A 25,028-nucleotide genomic window follows, 5' to 3' on the forward strand; every position below is an offset into this window, starting at 1 on the left:
TCTCTCTTAACGTAGATTGTTTCCTTCACACCACTTTCAATCCATCTGTCTTCTTTGTCCAAAATGTGAACATTTTGGTCCTCAAAAGAGTGTCCTTTGTCTTCCTAAGATGAGCGGAGTGGTGTGTGCAGTTCAGTGCAGTGAGGAATGTTCTGATCTTTATATTGGAGAAACCAAACAACCTCTCCACAGACGCATGGCTCAACACAAGAGCGCTACCTCCTCAGGACAAGATTCTGCTGTCCACCTACACCTTAAGGACAAAGGACACTCTTTTGAGGACCAAAATGTTCACATTTTGGACAAAGAAGAGAGATGGTTTGAAAGGGGTGTGAAGGAAGCCATCTATGTTAAGAGAGAAAAAAAAAACCTTAAATACAGGAAGGAGGACTTAGGTTCCAACTTTCAAAAACCTACAATACATCTATAGGATTAATTCCAACCAATCACCACCTTAACTCTCACCCTCATTCAGGTGATCAAAACATTGTTCCTTTAAACCAAGCCAATAACGACCCTGACGACTCCTCGTTACAGAGGAGTGGACCAGTTTCGGTTCAATCTGCTGGCTTAATGGCTTAAACGACCGCCCATTACTAAGGGGTGGACCTGTTTCGGTTGAATTTGCATGTTATCTAAGCCATTACAAGGCCTTTGTTAGGCAATAGTATAAAGCTTGTTACTCCACATTACTCCAGACTTGTTGAATTGATAAAGCTTTCTGGAGAGGAAGCGAAACGTCGTCAGCTATGGAAAACAAGTCCAGTTGTTTTGTTTTTTACTTTTTTTGGAATGTTATAAAAAGCCAGCGAATTACCCTTGGTGGGAATACAGAATCAGTTGCTGTGGGTTTTGCTCCAAGAACCCAGCTTTCATCTTGCCTGAGAGTCCAACAATATTTGATATTGGACAAGAGTATGTGTGTGTGTTACTTAACGGAGAACAAGGCTGCTCTGTCCTGAGATGCTAAAACTATATGTCCCAGTAACGGCTTATTCTGAGCTTGATCGGTTGTTTCTGGGGTGGGCATCAAACTAAAGTGAGCCTAAATTTCTTGACTTGTAAAATGAATAGGCAAGGACAAGGTAGAGGGAATGCGGTACCTCAAACTAGTTTACATGATATTATTCAGAAGGTAAACTGATGACATTGCATTGGCTAAAACCTCAACACTAATCATTTTTATTCATCTCCTTGGCCCTTGCATGTGACTGATAGGAACTACTTTGAGCGCCCCCTCCCCTTGTATTCAACATGTCAACTGGTCTATACTTGGACGTGGAACCCAGTGACACCATTGAGAATGTGAAGGCAAAGATCCAGGATAGGGATCCCTCCCGACCAGCAGAGGCGGATCTTTGCTGGCAAACAGCTGGAAGATGGCCGCACCCTGTCGGACTAAAGCATCCAGAAGGAGTCCACCCTTCACCTGAGGGGAGGACACTAAGGAGCTGCTCACCAAGATGTGTTCCAGTTCTGTATTGAAGATATGTGTTTGATCCTTGTTCACATTCAGATTTCTTAACATGTCAATAAAGCTGAAGCGTTCATGATTTAAGTGAGTATTTTTTAAATTTTGTTTGAAAAACAAGTATCCAAAAGTTCACGATGGTTAACAATGGAGTATGGTTTGGAGCAGTTCTGAATTGGTCGTCTTTTAAAGTGTGAGAGTAATACTTCATGAAACCAGGTTTGATTGTAATTTTGCAGATGCCCTTCAAGGATAAATCATTAAAATTACTGTTGTTGACTTTGGTTGGTTAGATTAAAACATATTCAGGAGCACTACAGGGACTAGTTCTGTACCGCTTTGAATTTACACCAAGAGCTGTCAAGATGTGGTTTGACTTGTAAATGAGGAAAAAAAACTACTGCCCCCTGGTGGCTCTTTATGACCAGGGGAATTTGAGTAAAAGTTGGCATCGAAGTCCACAGACTGAAATGGGTCAACTAACAAATAAAATCTCATCTTGGATAACTAACCGAAATGGATTTAAAGTTTCAGTCCAGAGTCTTCAGAGGAAGGTTTGATCTCAGCTTGAGACCAAAGGGCTCTGGAAGTTAACCAGGGTAGCTTTGCTAGTTTTTCTGCACTGTCTTAAAACTTCTCATCTGTGACTAAAATGAGGGAATGAGTTGAGGAAGAGGGCTGGATCAGTAACTGGCATATTTCCAGATGCTTGAGGTCAAAACTCAAAATTGTTGGGGAAAATATCTAACATTCATTCAGCAAGTATTTGTGCCACAGTAAATGGCTTTGAAGATATATTTATGGCTACAGTGGTAAAATGGTAACAAGTCTGATTTGCTTTTAACACCTTTCTGGTTCTCAAACACGTCAAAGGGGCATCTGAGTGGAGTACTTTTAACCATTTTTGCACATTTCACACTAATCTCCCTGCAAAGAATCTCCTATAGATCGAGGGTTATCTAATGAATTGGTCTGGAAACGTCTACTCTAACCACCCTGTAGGTGTTGTAGAGCAGAACCAGACATGGGTATCCGTACAATGAATGCACACCCTAATCACGTGTTTCAGCAATCACCCTAAAATGAAGCTAAAGGCGGAAAATTCAACTGAAGAAACTCTTGCTTACTTCCATCCAATCGGAGGCCGGTCCGCCTCTGACGCAGCCAATCCGCTTCGTGCCACACCTCCTCGAAGCCCAATCATCATCCAGTGTTCACCTTAAAAGCGACTCCAAATCATCTCTCAGCCTGCTTTTCAGCAAGCACAAGAACCGTTACCATGTCAGATTTTGACTCAAACGACCATTTCAACCCACCTCCATCCCCTTCTCCACCATCGTAGCAAGCTCCATCTGACTTTTCCTCGATGCTCCTTCAACCTCGCCTTTCCAGAGGGTAGTTCCTCCTGGACTCTCATGGAGTTCCCTGTTACTCTTAAAACGGTCCGGCAGAAGACCGCCATGTTGAGCCTGGTTCTGCCAGAGGTTTCTTCCCAAAGGGGAGTTTTTCCTCTCCACAGTCGCTTAATGCTTGCTCATCATGGACATTTATGCAAACTTTGTTTATCCAAGTTGACATTTAACTCAAGCAAGTACCTTGCAAACCAGCCTCTGTGGATTAACCAACTTCATCTATCTAAACTTCACCACCAGTTTCAGGCCTGGGGGGAAATATCCCTATTCTCATACATCTGCTTATCTACATTAATGTTTAAATCAGCGTTTATGCTTCCTGCCGAGGTCTGAGCGCCAAAGTTTAAATCATTGTATCAATAAATTCTTCTAATTGCCTTTCCTCTATTTGTGAGTTTTTCAGATTGAAATGGTTGTTTTTGTTGGTTTATCAGCACGTTTGACTTAAACCTCCTAACATTCTTTTTAAACTAACTGTTTAAGTGTAGGTATTTCAGTCATTTAAACTGACCTTATTTTACATCAGGGAAGAATAAACTGCTCAGGCTAGTCTTTTACAGTTATAAAGTCACAAAGTAAAAGATCAGGCAAATAACCAGACTAATCAAGTTTGCATCAAAACAAATGCTTATCTTTTATTACAGTATTGGGATGTGCTTTACGTTTTTTTTTTCACACAGAATAACATACATAAACTTAATGTAATCCACATTTTGTCTACCACTCAAGAAGCCATCTACCTCCTGGGGGGGTTTCATCCAATTTATCAACATACTTTTAGTTCACCTTGGGAACGGGTTTCAAAACATTCACTTGGACAGAAGCGAATTAAAAACAAACGTTTTCTTGATGTTTGGCTGAGTTATATGTGGTGCAAGTTAGAATGTGACCTTAAATTTACACATAAAGGAAGAAAAGGTGCAGTGGGACATCCTGTATATGCCTGTTTACAGAAGGGTTTCTGCGCAGGAGTCTCTGAAGTGAGCGTGCTGTTTTCTGTAACAGGCTCTGGGGGCTGCAGGCGGCGGCAGGTTGGGAGTGGCGAACAGGCTGCACTGCTGCTGTTTGGAGAAGAGGCCAGAGTCCTCGCAGTCTGAATCCACCTGGATGCTGACCCGGGGGATGGGCAGGTGCGGAGGATGGCTGTCTCCGGAGGCGAGGCTCGTCTGGGAGGGGCTGGGCGAAGGGGGGCAGGAGATCTTTAGGTGCAGCGTGATGCTGGGGAACAGTGGTGGGGGGAAACAATTTCACTTTACTGGTTCAGAGCACTTCAATCCAGCATGGAACCTTTTTTTTTGGGATAAAATAATTTCTAAACATGTGGGAAAACTGAAGAGTTTAACTTGTTCAATATATTGTGTCCTCATAAAACACAAGAACTTAATAAACATACTAACTAAATTAATGTTGACCAGAAGTATAAGAGAAACATTTGTATGGGAACCACTGGGAATGAAACAACTGCTGCATTGAACATGCTTGTGTACTTTTTGACCACTGTGAGGGTAAGTAGATCCAGTCTTGGTATTTGCTGTTTATATTGGACATTACAGAACAGTGTAACAAATGACAATAATAACTTTTAAGTCAGTAATTAAGATCATGCAATTTTAGTGGACAGTTGATCTAACATATTTATTTTAGGACAGGGGTCCCCAAACCTTTCAGCTTGCAACCCCCAAAATAATAGTACCACAGACTGATGACACCATTTTGGCAGGTGGGATTTCATTTTCCCCCCAGTAAATTATGAGAATGAAGTCATAAAATTACAAGAATAAATACAAGAATTAGAAGAACTCTTACAATAAAGTTGGATCCAGATGCAGAACACACTTTTCAGATTTTTACTAGTATACATCTTTTAAAATATAATTTTCCTTCTATTTTGCAATCATGAGTTACTTTATGTTGGTGTATATCATAAAATCCAGAGGAAATCTATGAATGTCTGCGGTTGTGGTGTGAGAAGAGTGAAAAGTTAATGGGGTAGTAATCCCTCTGCAAAGGAACTGTACTGTTACTGCTTGAAGCAACATGGTTGGAGTTAAATCTCCACTTCTGTATGCTGCTTAGAGGCACTAAAGAACGAATCCTAACTCATGTCACCTTTTAGTAGCATAAAGGTAAAGATGGAAGAACAGAGGTAAAATATAGACGTCTTGACTTCGGTTTGAGCCTAGTCACTTACCAGCATCTTACGGCCAAACAATTAATTTTTTAGGAATGAATATAAACTGTTAGTATCTTAGTCTGTCTGACTCCACAATAACTACATACATAATTCTAATTTCTGCTATGGTCTCTTGTAAAACACAGCAGGCTCTTTTACTGCATTATGCTTGAAGGACATCTCAGGACAACTGAAAAGACTAGTCATGATTATATGGTCTCATTTGGAAAGCAGCGGAAGCTCCCACATGTTCTTTCTTCAGCAGAACAAACAAAAAGCATCACAGTAGGACTATGAATCACTGTGGATGTTAAATATATTAAATGCTTTAGTATTTCTAAAGACGTGACCAAACCTCAGCTAAAAATCAACCGATGACAGAATAGCAGAATAGAAGAGAAACAATCATGTTGTCATTAGCAATCACAAAAACTCTTAAATTCGCTGTTTTTTTTTTGCTTCTTAGCTCTATTATTGTATATGCCAGAGCTGATGAACATTTTCTTTATAATCTCCAACAGATAACAGTAGAGCTGTGGATCCATACAAGTCATAAAGTCTACTAATAATTATCCAAAAAGCAGAGCTGAATCTGTTTATCATATTGCGGCAAAGAGCTAATATACAAACTAACAGATGATGTTTTAGCCAGGAGGGAGTCCATAACAGTGTCAATCCAGAATGTACTTGTCGCAAGAAAGCTTCAAATTACTATTTTCAAATGTATTTTAAAAAGTAGTTATTGGTTTAGCTTCCAGAGGCATTTTGTTTTCTGAGCTTCATGTTCAAAGTTGCTGTAAACCCCCCTTGTTTTGTCAGTAATTCACATGACTCTGTGGTCTCCTCATAACCATACTGCTGCTGCACCTTTAGCTTTGCATTGGTTGATTTAGCATCTGTGTATGTTTCTATGTTGCAGCTAATTGTGTGGTGGTCTAGAAGTGTTCCTGTCAGGAAGATATGTCAGATCCCTATAGGTGACATGCAGTGTCAGCACGCAGTACCTGCGGTCTAGTTCATTTTGATCCGATGTGACTGTTGAGTAAGGATTCATCTCCTGTAAGGAATCACATAAACGTAACACGAGCAGAAAGAGCGTGCACAAAACAACACAAAGCAAGCATACACAGCCATGTACATAAAAACAAACACAAAGACATGAAGACAGAGTTAGACGAATGGAACCGTTAAAGCCGAATCCCAGTAAGTAACAAACATTTCAGATTAACTGGAATTACAATTATTCCTTTTTTAATAAAAAATTTAAAATCAGTAAATGAGAGAACAATCTTAATATCACTTAAACACAACAACGGCAGCTTCAGCTGTTTTATTAGTGACCACACGGGGTAAGTAATTCTTCATCAGCGCAGACAAAGCATCTGCCCTAATGAACATGGTTACATCCAGTTACACCTCTACCAGCACTATAGTAACAGTAAGATAAGATAAGATAGTCTTTATTGATCTCACAATGCAACCTGTCACAAGAACAAACAGCATGAAATATACAAATGCTTAAATCTTAACAGATACTGACACGGCTAACAGATACAGATACAATCTGAAGAGGAATGTGCTGGTTTACTCACTCAGAGGTTTGGTTTTTAATGCAGGGGTTAACCTGGGTGGGGTCTGACTCTATGAGGGGCCCTATCGCCTCCATGTGAATCTTCACTGGAGACGGACTGTTGGACTGAGGGAAACAGGAAGTAGTTGGCATGCAGGTAGAACTCAAGTGTTTAAGGAGCATTGTATAGTTTTTCAACCTGGGCCCTATACTCGTTTGCACTTAGATAAAAAAAGCCTTTTTATCTTAACAGGACAAAGCTGTTTAGTGAAAAGAATGTACACATCAGTTCTAGTGTTTTCATGATTAAATAATCTGGGGTCTCAGTTGTAAAATCTTGCGCACCAAAAGTGTACATACGCAAAAGAAATTCCGATTTATAAAACCATGCACGTAGTTTTCCTTTATAAACCACAGCTGCACCTTAATGTTTGTGTGTTCTGCTTCATGTTCTGCCCTCTACGTGCCCACATTCAACCATAAAAGGTCAATGCAAAGTACCTCATGAATATTTAATGTCTACTAAAAAATAGGTCAGCTGATCGTTTTTTCTTGATGTAATGGCAACCACTGAGAAAAAGCAAAGAAACTGAAAAAACAAATGCCCAGGGAGGAATTTATTATTGTGTAAATCAGGATTAAAAGCACTTATGTTGCCAACATTAAAAGAACTTGCTAAAATGTAAACTTGATCTGTAATGAATTGTATAAGGAGAACCCAAATGTTAGCCGGACACAGAGCTGTGGCTTGAAAAAGGGGTTTATTAACAAAAAGGTTCAGGGGACAAAAGAAGTGGCTTCAGGCAACAAAACAAGGCAGACTCCAAAAGCAGACGAACCGAAGGTTAAACGGGCAAACGGACAGGCAGGCTAAACAAAAACAGACAAGGAGAAGTACTCTTACCGGGGAACTTGGACATGGGGATAACACGAGACATCCTGACAACAAACCAAAAACTAAAGCGGGCTTAAATAGATGAACGGAACAAAAGAGCAGGGCGGGACTAATTAACCAACACAGGTGGAAATAATAAACGGAGCACACTGACTAAACCTAAGGTAAAAAGCAAGACAAAGACTGGACAAACTCTAGCTGAAATAAAGACTAATACCGGTTAAGGATAAATCCAATACAAAACAACACAACACAGAAATAAATCCTAAAACAGAAAAGTCGACTAACTGAAAATAACCAAAACCACAACAGAACATTACAGAGCCCCCCCCTCAAGGGCGGATTCTAGACGCCCTTACGTCTCTACAAAGAAACTAAATAAAAGTCTGACCGGGCGGGTGGAGGGGGCTACAGGCAGGAGGGTCAGAAAAAAAAAAGACAAAACAACCAAAACAAGAGTCCAAAACAGAAAACAACCCACATCGGGCGAATCCAAACTAACAGAAAATCTCCAAAACAGTTCCCCCAACAGAGAGTCCGGCGGTCTTCCCGGCGGACGACCCCAGCGAATCAGGAAGTCTGGCGGTCTTCCCGGCGGGGGGCCCCTGCGTGAGAGGCTCTCCGGCGGCCGGCCCCGGCGTGACAGGCTCTCCGGCGGACGTCCCCGGCGTGACAGGTTCTCCGGTGGACGTCCCGGCGGACGGCCCAGACGTGACAGGTTCTCCGGCGGTCGTCCCGGCGGACGGCCCAGACGTGACAGGTTCTCCGGCGGCCGTCCCGGCGGACGGCCCAGACGTGACAGGTTCTCCGGCGGTCGTCCCGGCGGACGGCCCAGACGTGGCAGGTTCTCCGGCGGACTGCCCCGGCGGACGGCCCAGACGTGGCAGGTTCTCCGGCGGACTGCCCCGGCGTGACAGGTTCTCTAGCGGACGACCCCGGCGTGACAGGTTCTCTGGCGGACGGCCCCGGCATGCTAGGCTCTCCGGCGGACGTCCAGGAGGCCGTCTACGGAGCAGGAACCTCGGAGACCGGCGGCGGAGCAAGAATCTAGGAGGCCGGCGGCGGAGCAGGAATCTAGGAGGCCGGCGGCGAGGTCTGGAGAGAGAGAAGACAGAATCCGGCGCCGGACTACAGGGTAGGGAAGGCGTCAAACTAAAGGATGCGGAAGGCACCGGACTATAGGCTGAGGAGGGCGCCGAACTACAGGCTGAAAGAGGCGCCAGACTAAAGACTACGGGAGGCGGCGCCGTGTTAGTGGCTACCGGCGGCGGCGCCGTGTTAATGACTGCAGGCGGCGGCGCCTGGTTAGTGGCTACAGGCGGCGGCGCCTGGTTAGTGGCTACAGGCGGCGGCGCCTGGTTAGTGGCTACAGGCGGCGGCGCCTGGTTAGTGGCTACAGACGGCGGCACCTGGTTAGCGACTACAGGCGGCGGCGCCTGGTCACTGGTTCCCGGTGCGGGAGCCTGGCTACAGGCGACTGAAAAAGGAGCCTGGCTACAGGCGACGGACGAAGGAGCCTGGTTACAGGCGACGGGCGAAGGAGCCTGGCTACAGGCGACCGAAGGGGGAGCCTGACTACAGGCGACCGAAGGGGGAGCCTGACTACAGGCGACCGAAGGGGGAGCCTGACTACAGGCGACCGACGAAGGAGCCTGACTACAGGCGACAGACGAAGGAGCCTGACTACAGGCGACAGACGAAGGAGCCTGACTACAGGCGACAGACGAAGGAGCCTGACTACAGGCGACCGAAGGGGGAGCCTGACTACAGGCGACAGACGAAGGAGCCTGACTACAGGCGACAGACGAAGGAGCCTGACTACAGGCGACAGACGAAGGAGCCTGACTACAGGCGACAGACGAAGGAGCCTGACTACAGGCGACAGACGAAGGAGCCTGACTACAGGCGACAGACGAAGGAGCCTGACTACAGGCGATGGAGGAAAGAGCCTGGCGACAGGCGACCGACGAAGGAGCCTGGCTACAGGCGACTGAAGGGGAAGCCTGGCTACAGGCGACTGGAGGGGAAGCCTGGCTACAGGCGACTGGAGGGGAAGCCTGGCTACAGGCGACTGGAGGGGAAGCCTGGCTACAGGCGACTGGAGGGGAAGCCTGGCTACAGGCGACTGGAGGGGAAGCCTGGCTACAGGCGACTGAAGGGGAAGCCTGGCTACAGGCGACTGAAGGGGAAGCCTGGCTACAGGCGACTGAAGGGGAAGCCTGGCTACAGGCGACTGAAGGGGAAGCCTGGCTACAGGCGACTGAAGGGGGAGCCTGACTACAGGCGACTGAAAGGGGAGCCTGGCTACAGGCGACTGAAGGGAATGCCTGGCTACAGGCAGCTAACGTGGGAGCCTGGCTACAGGCAGCTAACGTGGGGGCCTGGCTACAGGCTGCTAAAGTGGGAGCCTGGCTACAGGCTGCTGAGGTGGGAGCCTGGCTACAGGCTGCTAAGGTGGGAGCCTGGCTACAGGCTGCTAAGGTGGGAGCCTGGCTACAGGCAGCTAACGTGGGGGCCTGGCTACAGGCTGCTAAAGTGGGGGCCTGGCTACAGGCTGCTGAGGTGTGAGCCTGGCTACAGGCTGCTGAGGTGGCCACAGGACTACAGACTACAGAGGCCACCGGGCTACAGACTACAGAGGCCACAGGGCTGCAGGCTTCAGGAGACCCCGGGCTGCAGGTTCCAGGAGACCCCGGGCTACAGGCTTCAGGCACCAAAGTCAGACCCTTAGCCACCAGGAGTCTCAGAATCAACTCCTGGAGGGTCTCAGAAAGAGACGTCCAATAAAGTCTCTCCCAGAGCTGACTGTCCATGAGGGCTATCTGGGGTCTGGACTTGTAACGAACACCATGAGGCTCTAGGTCTCCAGGGGGTCCCGGTTGTTGCATCCCCTTCTGAGGTCCTGGATGACCGAAGAGCGAAGGATCCCCCTGGGTTCCAACGTCGCAGGTCCGCGATGGACCACTCTGGGTTCCAACGTCGCACGTCAGCGCCGGACCCCCCTGGGTTCCCACGTCGGATGTCTGCGACGGACCCCCCTGGGTTCCCACGTCGGACGTCAACGACGGACCCCCCTGAGTTCCCACGTCGGACGTCAGCGACGGACCCCCCTGGGTTCCCACGTCGGACGTCAGCGACGGACCCCCCTGGGTTCCCACGTCGGACGTCTGCGACGGACCCCTCTGGGTTCCCACGTCGGACGTCTGCGACGGACCCCTCTGGGTTCCCACGTCGGACGTCTGCGACGGACCCCTCTGGGTTCCCACGTCGGACGTCTGCGACGGACCCTCCTGGATCGACGCGTCACGAGACTTGAGCAGAGGCGGGTCCTCCAGAATCCCCTCTGGAGACTTGGGCAGAGGCAGATCCTCCAGAGCCCCGTCCTGGCCCTGGGGAACAGGTTCAGGGACCGAGACGTCCGCCGGACCCTCGGGGGCTGAGTCAGGGGCCGAGGCGTCTTCCAGACCCTCGGGGGCTGAGTCAGGGGCCGAGGCGTCTTCCAGACCCTCGGGGACAGACTCAGGGGCCGAGGCGTCTTCCAGACCCTCGGGGACAGTCTCAGGGGCCGAGGCGTCTTCCAGACCCTCGGGGACAGACTTTGGTCGGCTGTAAAATGACCGGAGGGCTGACCTGTAATGTCCCTCAACCTCCTTTAATTTTTTCTCCAACTCCTGTGAATAATGAATTAGTAGAGCCTCCCTGAGACGTTTGATGATGGGGGCAAAAGTTCTTATTTTATTCTCCAGTGTCAGATACTCCGAGTCACGGACGCCAGCAGGGGGAGCTGTAGGCCTCTCAACTCCGGGAAGCGAGGAACTCCTGTCTGCTGGACCGGAAGTGGGTCGAGCCAGGGACTCGGCAGCCGGGTGAGGCCGGACTGACTCATCGGGCGGCTGCCCGCCATTGCTGGATGGGGGGCCGGCAGACGAGCGCTTCCTCCTTCGGCGGCGAGACGGCGGGCCTAGCGGGGATGCCGGTTCCTCCCGACGGGACAGAACTGCCCGCGAAGATTCATTCGCCTCCGCGTCAGGAGGAGGAAACGGGACCGACTCAGGGGATAAGTCGGGACGGAGCTCCCAGATCATCTCGGCGTCGACCTCCAGAAAAAGGTTCGGATCCGGGATGAACGGCGATGAGGCGGACTGACAGGGTAAGTCCAGTGAAGAACAGCTTTGAGAGTGGGAGGTTAGTGGTGCGCCGGGCTGAGTGAGCTTAGCTCCTCCAGAAAGGAGATAACGTGTCGGCTTTGGGTTCATGGTGGTCAGGACGTAATGTAATGATTTGTATAAGGAGAACCCAAATGTTAGCCGGACACAGAGCTGTGGCTTGAAAAAGGGGTTTATTAACAAAAAGGTTCAGGGGACAAAAGAAGTGGCTTCAGGCAACAAAACAAGGCAGACTCCAAAAGCAGACGAACCGAAGGTTAAACGGGCAAACGGACAGGCAGGCTAAACAAAAACAGACAAGGAGAAGTACTCTTACCGGGGAACTTGGACATGGGGATAACACGAGACGTCCTGACAACAAACCAAAAACTAAAGCGGGCTTAAATAGATGAACGGAACAAAAGAGCAGGGCGGGACTAATTAACCAACACAGGTGGAAATAATAAACGGAGCACACTGACTAAACCTAAGGTAAAAAGCAAGACAAAGACTGGACAAACACTAGCTGAAATAAAGACTAATACCGGTTAAGGATAAATCCAATACAAAACAACACAACACAGAAATAAATCCTAAAACAGAAAAGTCGACTAACTGAAAATAACCAAAACTACAACAGAACATTACATGATCACAGGTTCTAACGTCAGATTACAGCCTCTGACGCTCAGGTCAACATTATGAGAAGCACCCAGCGATGTCGATCTGAACTCACAACCTCAGAGGAGTTTTAACACAGAGCCTCTGTGAGGCTGTAACCCACGTTTGAAAGAGTGATCACGATGACTTTTTAAGAAGCTCTTTTAATGTGGACATCTGTGCTTTTACCTCTGATTTACACCTTTAATAAACTCCTCTGAGAGAAAAGTTTTAAAGTTTCCTTGCTTTTTCTCCATGGTTGCCATTTGACCATGAAAAAAAGATCTGCTGACCCATTTTCAATATGCATTTACCATTTATGAGGTTTTTGGCATTGACAATCTATGGCTGAATCTGGGGCAGAACGTGAGGAGGAAGCTGGTACACAAATGTTCAGGTACAGCTGTGATGTAAAAGCGAAACTTGAGTGTGCATGGTTTTATAAATTTGATTTATTTTCTTTGGCATATGTACACCTTTAGAATGGATTATACGCAAAGATATATAAATGAGGCCCCTGGTCTTTACCAGTATTAATATTATTTCAATCTAACTTTAAGAGCACAAAACCACAGGGCAGATCTTAATTAAAAGGTAGAGGAAACCAAAATTGAGGGATTTGGGGAAACTGAAATATGGCTCAAAAATAACCAAGACATTACAAAATACTGAATACCCTCAAAATTAAAAAAGGGTTCTACTTTTTGGTGTGACTGTAAATTAACAGTAAAATGCGGCCATGCAGGATCCGAAACCTGCATTTTGCTTGTGTTGTCTGTGCTATTATGATGACCAAATGGGACCTGACCCACAGGAACGTGTAGGTGGAGGCACAACGACAGAGCAGGCGCCAGTTGAGAACCACCCGACCTCATACATCCAAGTCCCACGAATTTATGACTTCTCAAACCTTTTCCTGCCGTAATTAGTGGCAACTAAACTGTCTACGTTTTTTTTTACACCATTTTAAAAATCCCAAGTCCTCAAAACTATGTTTTTAATGGTAATTTTTTAATAAATGAACAGCTATTCGTGCATGGGTTGCTCACTGACAATACTGTAACTCTTCGCAAACAAGAGTGCCGAGAAACAGTTCAATATACTGTAGATCTTGTTCACAATCCTAATAGGTGGCCATATATTTTCCACTTCTTTCAGGCCAATACAGTGTGTTGGAAATGTTTCCGTCTCCCTTTAACTTCTATATATGTTGTGATGTTGGGACTAACAGCATCAGACCAAGGAACACAGGGCAAAGGTCACATATATATTGAAGCAGAATTAGGCTACAAAACAAGATTGCAGGTTTTGAACATCTCAAAGAGCTCTGTTTAATCCTGCATCTGAACATGGAAAGAGGTAAACCTCCCAAGACATAACTTTTCTTTCACTTCACAATCATTTAAGACTTTCTGCTGCTCCCTCAAGTAAAAATCCCAATAAGACAGATTGAAGTTTGTGAGAAAATGAAAAATATAAAACATCAAGAAGTATGGATACTTTTGTATGTGTGTATATAAACTCTTTCTTGCATGAACCATTTTAAGAAGTTATCATGTTTAATCTCAGAGATGATCTGGTCACAAAGATTTTTTTTCAGCTCCCCCAAATGCAAAGAAATACAGGGTCCAGGTTAAAAACAAAAACCTGTCACTGACTTTTCCTTCCTAAGAGAAGAGCCAGATACACTCCATGTTTCTGTTACTGTCAAAGAATTTAATCTTTGTTATTTGTGTGTCAGAACATTCATTTCAGTCACAAATGTTGCACCAAATACTCAACATGTGTGGATTTTTACAATCAAAAGTGATTTATTAGAAATTATGACATATTTACTTCAAATAAAAGGGTCAAAGTATTTAGAAGATATTGTAATTGTACATCTTTACCTGTAACTGTAGGCCTTTTGTTCATAGACAAAAGCAGGTTTGAGCCTTTTAATTAATCTCTTCAAACGTATTTCTATTCAAGTAATCCAAGTTTGCGAGCTACATCAACAGTAACAAAATACAGAGTACTGAAGCCTCCTCTAAATTGAAGTAAAGACAAAATGGGCAGGAATAGGCAAACAGATTGTTTCTACAGTGCAGGAAAATGTGGAAGGAGGAGAGAAGATCTCTAAGATTAGGATGGACAGACAAGAAGACTGTAGTAAGTGTTATACAGTGCCTTTTCAGCAACACTGTGGGAAAGAGAGGAGAAACATACAGTATTAGTCAGAAAACAAAAACAGAAGCAACACACCTGCAGCAGATGGAGAAACACACGAGAATCCACTCCCAATTTCAAGAAAACAGACTCACGATTTTTGACATTAGAGTAAGAGTGCATTTATCAGAGAGGCATCGCCATAATGTCTGCTCCCTGGCTCAGAACACCACCCTTTTCTCACCTCCTCGTCGCTCTCCGGCTCCACTGTCTTTCTCTCTTTCCGTTTCTTCTTCTCGTCCTCTTTCTTCTTCTTGTCTTTGTCTGGCAGGATGTCATCCAGCCAGGCCAAGTCGTGTTGTGAAAACATCAGGTCCAGCAGCTTTCGTACAACCATCAGGCCCAGGATCTACTCACGGCGGAAAGACAAACAAAGAAGAGAACAGATGGCAGTACTTCAGTAAGTCACTTCTTATGCCAGGTCTGTTGGTGTACCCAAAAACGTGTTGTACTTCTTTAGCTGCACTGTCAGTTAACTTGTCAGTTTTGTTGAACTGATGATGACTTTGAGATTCACTCATTATATAGCAGAACATGGTCAATTACTAGTTTAGTCCAGTGGTCTATTGATGTGTTAAAAGGTAAACTAGTTGGGGCTTTTGATGTAGTAATGAAGTTAGCTAACTGTTGGCTAACTGTTGTAGCTGCTGCTTCAACTTCTTAGGTAAAAGTAGTACTTGCCAAAAATGTGTTACCAGTAAGACTATTTATCTTACTAGCTTATGAAGGTGTCTATAATTGAAAGTCCTTCTAGCATTTATAAATCTGGAAAATGTTTAGGAAAATCTGGTTAGGATGTTTGAAAAAAAGCTGAAATGGTTTCCCGTGGTTGGGTCAACTTGCAATGGATTCAAAAGGTAAATGACTTCTCTGAATAACTTAAATATATTTTTTATTTTGGTTAATTATATTGCTAGTTTTTTAGTTGTGTAAACACACCAGGATATCTTGAGGCATTATAAGTGAATACAGTGAAGTATGCATTGACATTTGACTCCCCTGTTATTGACACCTTGTTTCCACATTTGAATGCGTAATGCCCTATATCTTTAGTCATGCAACTCAACTGACTGAACTTAAAAAAAAACAAAAAAAAACGTGGAAACTTGAAAGTTGAAAAACAACGCAGTCAGGCAGACATAAAAGATATAAAACAACTCACCATTACTGGGAAGATTATGGCCAGGAAGGTGGATTTGAGGATCCAGAGGACAGCCAGACAGACAATCTGAACGAGTGTGAAAAGATGGACGCGTCTCAGGGGGACGTGGCGCAGGAAGGAAAAGTCTGGCTGGTGTTTGGGTGGCATCAGATACAACTTTATACGTTCCCAGAACTGCAAAATAAAGATGCAGAGTATGTGGCTAAATTATCGTATATCTACATTTAGAAATAATGGAGGATTTACAGACTTAGTTTTGCTTTTCTATGACTCACATTTTTAGAATGGACATTTATGTCAAGACATTTCTATAACTTTTAAAGTTAATTTTATATTTTTCTCTTGATCAACACGTTTTCTACATGTTGTAATTTGTCACATTTCTACATTCAGACAGACTTCCACAATGCAATCTGATTAAACACTACTCTGGATAGCTCCCAATTTTTGGGTTCTATTAACAGATTATTACTAATCAATATCTTAGATATTAAGATAGAGATTTTTTTTAGTAACTAAACAGCAATTAGTTTTCCAGCTAACTCATCTCAGCAGCACTGAGCCCAAAAGAGACTTCAAATGACTTAAGCATGTTTGGTATAGCCCATAGACCTATCCAAAATGTTAAAAGGATGCATCACATAGATGACTTTTAAAATGCAATGTTGATATTTTTAAACCCATAAATAAACATGTCAGTATTTATTTATTTCATGGGAAATTTTGAGTGGTCTCTCCTGCTTTTCAAATAAGACCTAGCATTAGACTGGTTGACCTACTATAAGTCAACTTTAGACCAATTATATTGACAAGAGCTGTGTTGGCCCCGCCCCCTAACTCTGATGAACTGCCATTCATAAAACAGCTTCCAGATGTGTTCAAGCATACAGACATGAAGTTATCAAATTAATAGTGAAACAGGTATAGTTTTAACATTTTTGAAACAATAAAAAATGCAATTTGCCTTCAATACCTTATTTTTTACAAACAACATATATGTTTAATAGATTTTCCATGTTTTCTTTTAATTTTTAAGGATATATAATACGAATGATTTCATAACCTCCAAATGTAAGAGACCTGTGGTGTTATTTATTACACCGCAAAATAATAAATATTTTTTTAGTATCTTTGAAACAGTAACATAGACATTAGTTAAGTTCTCATATAGCGGTACATATTTATGCTTCTTAATTCAGTCGGGCAACATAAGTACACAGCACCTATATTTGAATGTATTTTTTCACATGTACCTGTAAAAAGGTTGAAGCTGAGAAGCATGTTGTAATTGCCATACAGTAAAACATCTAACTTTTTAACATACCTGGATACCACTAAGTGATGCCACACCCATGTAAAGGAAGACTCCGTAGAGGACTGGCATTGGGATGTACTATAAAGAAGGGCATCGCAATAAAGTGTCAAAGAAAAAGAAGTGATGTCATGATGGTAGCAAGCTTTTTCCATCTTTCCACTGACCTGAAGGACAGGAGCGAGGAAAACTGAGAGTCCAGTCAGCACAAACACCAGGATGCCAGTCAGCCGTTGCTCTCTAGAAATGACCCAATAGTCGTGAAATGCCATCGGATACAAAAACATTCACTTACATTTTTAGGACACTGCAACTACAGAGTTTTGGGATGAAATGTACAAATTGTACATACAATCTCAGAAAGAACTTTATCAGTCATTTTCACCAGGATCATTCATAGAATTGGGACTTTTTTTGTGACATCATCAGGATATATTTACCTGACTCCAAGGAACTGTGGCTGTTCTCCAGGGGCGCTGCATTCGCTCTCCATCTTCAGAGAGTCGATGTGGGCGATGGAGATAACGGTGGCAGCAACATACCAGGGCAAACCCATGAAGGAACACAGAGCCATCAGCACACCCACCCAGAACAGGTCCAAGTGGTACCCACAGCCTTTCTGCAGTAGCATACAAATAAAGGGAGTTCACAAGACAAAGATAATCAACTTAATGGTGCACATAATATCTGGCTTTTACTGCTCTTCTAAATGAATGAAATGGTGTAGTTGTGTGTTTATTTTGAACGGCCACTAGATGTCATGCTAAAGCAAAGCTATGCAAAGTTGTGATCCAAGTCTAACCCTTTTAAAATGCATCACATGTTGTTTTCCCCATTTTTCCCAAGCAAACATTCAGCTGCAGGACTGGAGTAGATCAGGTTTTAGCTGAAGCTTATGCATGACCCCAGGAAACTCGACACACAGAGAAAAGTTAAGCTTCTTTGAGTATTTAGTTTATTTTTTTTAATTTAATGAACAGTCTCATTACCATTTCATGCAGTCCAAACAGTGTGCAAGCGTTTCCAATTTTGCTTTTTTATATTAGTCAGTGTTAGGATTGCTCTTTTACTCCAAGTTAGTGTTTTGCAGGTTCTTAGTAGTCACTGATTTTCTCTCTGTTCACAACAAAGGAAATTTTTGGTAGTTTTACTCACAGTTATATATTGATTGGGAATATTAACCTAACCTAATATTCATATACAAATAAATAAATAAATAAAGCAGGAGTGCAGTCATTTCATTTCATACCCCTTCATTGTGTCTACAAAAATTAAATAAATAAAGCTAGTCACATAAAGGCATTGGTTGGTTATTATCAGGCATGTGAAGAAAAGATGCTGAAGAGAAAGGATTTGTTGTAAACAAATTTTCACACTTACAGTAATTCGGAGAAGCCATGTTTACCAGGTGAGCTCACATCTAACATGTCAGCTGACCTCGGTGCCAGCCCAAATCCTTCAGTATATTTTGTTGGCACAATTACAAAGGACTTTTGGGGCACAGTTGGACTCTGTTCACCTTTGTTTGCTCGGCCTCACAACCTGCATCCACTAAGCTCCTCTTTTTCAGGTTGTGTCTGCTTTGATTCCACGTTACGTTGGTCATAAAAGCGCAACAAGGTCGGAAGAAAGCAATCATGCTATTTGTGTCTTTCACAGCGGAAATACCATGCTCGCTTTGAGGCTTAGGAGTGTGGCGTTTTCAAACCTTCAGCTTGTTTTCCTTGCGGTTGACGATGACTGCGCTGATCTGCTGGTCCATGAAGATCAGGATGGTGACAAGGAGCGCTGGAACAGAGCTGGCCAAGTACCACCACCAGGGGTTTTTACCAAATGGAAGCACGAACCAACCACGGTCAGAACGTGTAGGCTGTGGCGCACAAATACATCAAATAATGAAAGGTGAATACACATAAGATATAAGCAGATAGTACACAGCTGAAACTAAGTATTTACATACACAATCATTTTTCTTTTGCTGCAAGACAAAAAAATCAGACTAAACAAAAGTCAGAATTCAGATTCAGAAGTTTACATATGTTTCCTCAGTGTTTGATAGAATTGCCTTTTAAACTAGGATTTGTATCAGTTGTTTTGGCTCACAATAATTTGCAAGACTTTTGGCCCATTTGTCCCTACAGAACTTATGCAACTGGGTCAGGTTTGTAAGCAGCTTGCTCACACATACCTTCTCAGATCTGCCCACTAATTTTCTTTGTGACTCAGATCGGAGCTTTTTGATGGCTTTTATAAAACAAGGACTTTGTTTTACTTCAGCTACTTACTAAATAGTTTGGTCTGATACTTGGGGTTATTAACCATTTGGTAGAACTATTTCTTTTCAAGCTTTAACTTCCTGGCATTTCCACATAGCATAATTTCCTCATGGTGGCATCTGTTTTGTGAAACGCTCCAGTCTCCACTTAACACAACACAATGCTGCCAACTAATGTTGCAGTGATCATTATGGCGGCACTTCAAATCATTCTCAAACAGGACATCTCCCCACAAAATAGGGCCTTTGTCATTTGCAAACTTTTTATGCTTCTGTAAGACCACTGACTTATTCTTGTCAATGAGTGGCCTTTCAGACCATGTCTGTCCAAGGCTTTTGTCCGAATCACACTCCTCCCCCAGTATCTTCACGAGGTATTAGCTTTGAATCTTTAATTGATGCACACCTTTAACACATAGACTCATCTATCTCAGGAACACAGAACCTGTCTCCTCTCTGAACACTATGATAGCTATGCTAGGTGTTGCTTTAACATACATCCAGAGGTATTAGAAGCTCACACAGCCGTTTTCTGGGTTTTCCCAAACTGTATAACTGCATAGTACCTGAGCTTACAGTATGTAAACTTCTGACTTTGAAGAAAGCAGAGAAAGGGTCTAGCAATTAGCAAATAGAAATAGCTCTGGTAATCCTAATTGACCTAAAGGAAAAAAAAAATTGTCTGATTTAATGTCAGACAAGGAGGAATACATGCTATGTATCTTTTTAGACAGTGTATCTAAATATATGGTTAGAACCTAGGTAGCATTAATATAAGGTAAATGTATTATAATGTAAAGATAGGATAATTGTGAGCAGGATTGAATTATGTGCATTCTTACAGTAAAAAAAACAGCAAGAATTAAAGCTACACTCACTGACGAAGCCCAAATTACCCTTTAATGAAACATATTAGGGACACACGCAGACCAGTGATTGGTGTTATTAATTTGAATCATTAGATGATACACCCAGAACAGGAATGAGAGGTCACAGGTGGTAGCTTCACATGTTGAGTAGTGTTTTCCAGGTATTTGCCAGAATATTAAACAGTTAGTCAAAACTACAAGTTAAGGTCAACTGACCCAATAGGTCAATAGACCTATCAGACAGCATCACTAGCACTTGACAGAGTGTGCTAGGTGTTACATTGTGTAAAGGCCTGATGTTTGGATCAGACAATTTGGCTTCCAAAATAAAATCCAGTTTAGGAAATTCAAAAGCGGATCTCTGTGGCATGTGTTAGTTCCACACGCCTGGTACAATACAGCAACATGGTCTCATGCAAACCCAAAATGTGAGCCCTGTGACTGTCAAGTGAGGCTGACGCCGTCTGTAAAGCGTTTCTCGCCTTGTTATACCACCACTAGTGCCATCAAGGCTGCTTTACAACTGTTCTTTTTCTGCACTAAAGACATCTAAAAGGGTATTGATCAGTGTTTTATGCTTCAAAGAACTTATTATTTTATTTTATTAGAGTGGAAAATTCTAAAGTCCTAGATGACAAAACCCTACAAGTTGAACAAATCTTTTTTTAAAGTGCGTCAAGCATCAGACCTTCCACCTTATTAAGTATGTAAACACAAAAATACTACATTGTACAAACATGCGCATAATCCAATTCATATTTTTAACGAGAAATAAATACCTTGAACTCGGTTGGAACGATTAGTTTGGGTGTGTCTAAACCCATCAACATATCCAGACCCACAAAGGACATGATTGACATGAAGATGGAAAAATCACTGATGAGCTTCCTCATCTACAAGTCCACCAGCATGAGAACACACAAACATACAGACCAGGGCAGGAGGAAGACAAACACGGATAAGTGACATGGGTAACATTGAGGAGGGGCGATATGTGCCCAGAAAATGTGGGTAGGTGAGAATTCAGACAGAAAAGAGAAATAAGTGGTACACTCTGTGCGAGTCCTCTTATAAAACACATTTAAGTGAAAGCTACTAATTAGAGTTCTACAAATCATTCATTATTAGGGAAAGACATGCAACCAGCATTCACAAAGACAAAGGACCACGGAGGCTGAACTGCTTAAAGGGAACATTGGACCTTTATCTCGGTCGGTACGAGCAGTTTGGGGGTATTCAGCTCCAGAAGACAGTCCAAACCACAGAAAACCATGATGGAGATGATGATGGCAAAATCACTTATCAGGCAACGGAGCTAGAGTGCATGCAGGGAGAACATGGGATAAGGGAACAAGGAAGACATTGCAGTATATGGGGTGCTTGTGGGTGGGGGTATTGGACAACAAGGAACAGTTTAACTCTAAATAGTGACCTGGTTCTTTAAAATACAAAGCTGTTGGTATTTTATTTTTCTAAGCTCATCCTGATGTCTGAAATGTAAATGATTTTCTTTCTTTTTGACAAACAATGCAAAAAGGTGTGCATGCCCCTGTTGAAGATTAGACATGTGAAGAATAAAACCCTAATCAATTATTTCTAAAAAAAATAAATAAATGTAATTTTAATGTGACATATGGGTGTGGCTCAGTGGGTAGAGAAGCAATCGGAAGGCATTAATCTCAATTTGCCTACTGATCTGCGTGTCAGTGTGTCTGCACGTTAATAAGTGCAGTTGGGGGAATTTGTGAAGCGAGTCTAGTCTAGTCTAGAACAGCACTGTGTAAATTCTGTCCATTTACCATATGCAGTACAAACAAATCTGTGGGAGAAAATGTAAAGTGCATAAAGCTAAAATAACCTGTTTACACTTTAATGGGCACCCTAAACCTGACACTGTGATAAAGCTTCAGCATTCAGTCTTTTACCCTTGCTATCAATGATAATAAAGCTCAGCTCTCTTTCCAGGATTTTCCCGACAATAGCTTATTTGCATCCTATAGTTTAGTGAGTTTACAAAGGACCAAAAGGCATTTTATTCTACAAAGTTCACAGGTGAAGATTTTACATACTTTTAACTTTGTAATCGGTTTGTCACCCAGTGACCAAGCTGCTCGACCTCTCTAACCATAACGGGATGCTAAATTCCCTGGCCAGATGCTCCTATAGCAGCCAAGGTCTAAACTAGCACAGAGGGAATCAAGCTTCACAGAGGCTGAAAGTAGACTCAGAAAGAAGACATCACTTGGTACAGAATGTGTCCTGCTGAATTTATACGCTCCTTTAAATCCTGACTGAAAGTCCACCATTGTAAAAAGGGATAAATTACTTGGAAGTAGGATGTTTGTTGGAAGAAACGTAGACAATGTTTGAAAATGATTTATCATGCTCTTACTTAAACCACCAAATCCTGATATTTATAGAAGGGTGTGTACAGCTTTTATACCCATTGCACTAATTAAAAAGATCAATGTAAATGAATACTAAGACAAAGTTAAGATCTGTAATAGAATACCACAAGCTTTATCCTTGTTTCCAAAATGTTTCCTAAAATGTTTCCAGGATTGCAGCATTTCTCATGCGGGTACGTTTTATTCAACTGAAGGGCTTCTGTGAGCATTCAAGCGGGAAAAGCAGGGAATATTTTAACCAACTACAATCCCTGAAGCAGGTCTTACCTTTGTAGGGAAGTAGCGACTGAACTTGAACTTTTTCAGTGAAACAGTCATGGAGTAGGTGCCGACGAAGAGGATGAAGGACATTAGGGCCAGGTCAGGAACATACTTACAGGAGCTCCCCACCAACGTACCACCGTACTTCACACATTCTTTCTTACTCAGCTGACTCCAGTCCAGATCTGTCAGGTTAAACTAGGAGCCGAGAAGGAGAGCAGGACAAAAGGACAGAGGCACAGGTTGGGGAGGATGAAGGATTCAGAGGAAACCAAGGGGAGGGCAGCGGTTTGGGGAAAGAGGCAAACAGAAGACAGAAAAGAACACAAGCGATAACAGAAGAAAAAACTAGTACAGAACAAAAACACTACAAGGCCTCTGTCTGTGAGTCAACTCTGAATCACCTTCAGTGCTCAATATAAAGGCCCATCTTGGAAATCTACATTTCTGACCTGACTTCATGTCGTGATGTAGCAAAACTAACTGTAACGGTATGAATGAATATCACGTAGAGGATAGAAGCTTTTCCCCATTTATGCAATGCGCTTGTTTGGTAATGGATTGGCAGTACCTAACTAGCCCAATAAAAGATTTCTAAATGTTGTAGACCCTCTTTCAGTTTTAAAGTGTTTTATTTCAGGGTAATTTTTTCAAGGCTTGAATAAAAAAGAAATAAATTTTATGGGTCTTTAAGACAAAAAACCACAACAACAAGTTAAGATTAAAAAAACAAGAGGTCAATCAAAAGTTGTTATTGCTGGATATGTCTATAAAAAGTCTAAAACTTAATTCTGTTCCATTATTATGGTTTAAAGTCTCTTTAATGAGATGTCATGGAAAGCGTGAACAAGGTTTTTTTCCCCTTGTGCATATCATTGAGCTTTGTAGTGCTGTTGCTGCACACTGATTGTCAGCTGCTTACCAAAAACACAAGTTTGGTCACTTTGACATTTTTTCCAGTTGCCAAAATATACAAAAAACAAACAAACACATGGAATCACTGAATGGAGATTGAAGGAGTACCACCATTCGCTCCTATTAGGTAGAACTGTTTTCAAATTACAGTCAGCAAACTCTGAGCAGCTTGTCTGTTAAGCAGCTGACAACAGGCCACCTCTCCCAGCTGATAGCCAAACTGATTATCAAGCTGTTATCAGCTTGCTCTCCATGTGTTGCTCTATCCGGAGGAGAATGGCAAATGAGGTCTAAAATTAAAATTTAATTGAGGATTGCTATTAAATCTATTGTTCTATATTTTTATTTAGGTCTCGGTGTCAAAATAAAAATACCAATGAATAAATGTTGTAGATATGATCACACTAACTGTAATAATGATTATTTTGCTGTTTTAGCGGTAATGTGAGCTGCTGCTCTATTTAACAAAAAGCATTTAGATCATGTTTATCTGGACTTTTTGTGGAAATATTATGATACTGTGAAATATGATATATGAAAAATATGATACGGTGGTTTTACAAAAGGTTAGAATTGAGACTTCTGGGAGCGTTCTTTAACTGTTGGCTAAAAAAAAATTGCGAGAATACATCATTCACAGATAAGGAACCCCGAAAACATCTAAGATGAAAAAGTAGACCCACTTGTGTTCACAAATAGGAAACAGTAAATAACGCAAAAGTCATGCGAATGTCACACGTTTGTGCCGTTGGTCACTTACCAACAGAGTCATGTTATCATCTGACATAGGAGCTGAAACATTTAAACCCAGAGCAGACGCTGAAGAGGAAAAACAGAATTTATTTCAGCTTAGATGGTTTGATCTTGTTTTATTAACAGATTGAAAGAGTCCTTGTTGCTAAGGTGTGAAACTTACTCACATTTTCAGACCGCATCCAAGAATGAGGCAAAAAAGACAATTCATAAAAGATACATACTGAGTAAAAAAAAAACAACAAAGATTTAATCTCAATCATATTAAATATCTCTTTCCCTATAATTGAAGCTGGTGTAAATTGATGCCAGGACTTTACAAACCCTGTATAAAACACATATATCCCCCTCTTCTCAGTGTCTGACATTAAATCAATTTTTTTTTTCATTCAGAATCTAGAAGTTTGTTTTGATGGTTCTGCCATGTCTGCTGTCTGTCTTCCATCACACCTCCTCTGCTCGATTGTTATCAACATTATTCACTGCACCTGCGAGCCTCCCTCTCTGATGTACCGCAATCAAGCTTCTCCCACATACCC

The 25,028-nt window shown here is 42.8% G+C and overlaps 2 protein-coding genes across 10 annotated transcripts in view; one reads left to right on the plus strand and one right to left on the minus strand.

Moving 5' to 3' along the window:
• LOC105916877 (seizure 6-like protein) overlaps positions 1-1,553 on the plus strand; it is a 145,886-nt gene extending 144,333 nt beyond the window's left edge. The window contains exon 17 of the mRNA XM_036140573.1: positions 1,219-1,553. Coding sequence (XP_035996466.1) covers positions 1,219-1,230 — 12 coding nt within the window. The 3' untranslated portion in view covers positions 1,231-1,553. The remainder of the gene's footprint in view (positions 1-1,218) is intronic.
• A 1,934-nt stretch (positions 1,554-3,487) lies between these two features.
• slc4a5b (solute carrier family 4 member 5b) overlaps positions 3,488-25,028 on the minus strand; it is a 58,824-nt gene continuing 37,283 nt past the window's right edge. For 3 of the 9 annotated variants that reach the window (XM_036140579.1, XM_036140576.1, XM_036140580.1), the window contains 11 exons: positions 24,497-24,555; positions 22,828-23,019; positions 20,932-21,045; positions 18,717-18,878; positions 17,449-17,627; positions 17,176-17,248; positions 17,021-17,089; positions 15,697-15,870; positions 14,719-14,883; positions 6,061-6,113; positions 3,488-4,101 (listed from right to left, as the gene is read on the minus strand). In XM_036140579.1, the coding sequence (XP_035996472.1) occupies positions 3,831-4,101; positions 6,061-6,113; positions 14,719-14,883; positions 15,697-15,870; positions 17,021-17,089; positions 17,176-17,248; positions 17,449-17,627; positions 18,717-18,878; positions 20,932-21,045; positions 22,828-23,019; positions 24,497-24,555 (1,511 nt within the window). In that variant the 3' untranslated portion in view covers positions 3,488-3,830. Of the gene's footprint in view, positions 4,102-6,060; positions 6,114-6,648; positions 6,753-12,746; positions 14,509-14,718; positions 14,884-15,696; positions 15,871-17,020; positions 17,090-17,175; positions 17,249-17,448; positions 17,628-18,716; positions 18,879-20,931; positions 21,046-21,353; positions 21,468-22,827; positions 23,020-24,496; positions 24,556-25,028 lie in introns of those variants that run through there. The other 6 variants (XM_012851516.3, XR_004931561.1, XM_036140578.1 and 3 more) reach the window with 6 other exon arrangements.

This window comes from Fundulus heteroclitus, chromosome 8, assembly GCF_011125445.2.
Source record: "Fundulus heteroclitus isolate FHET01 chromosome 8, MU-UCD_Fhet_4.1, whole genome shotgun sequence".
NCBI classification, from domain to species: domain Eukaryota; kingdom Metazoa; phylum Chordata; class Actinopteri; order Cyprinodontiformes; family Fundulidae; genus Fundulus; species Fundulus heteroclitus.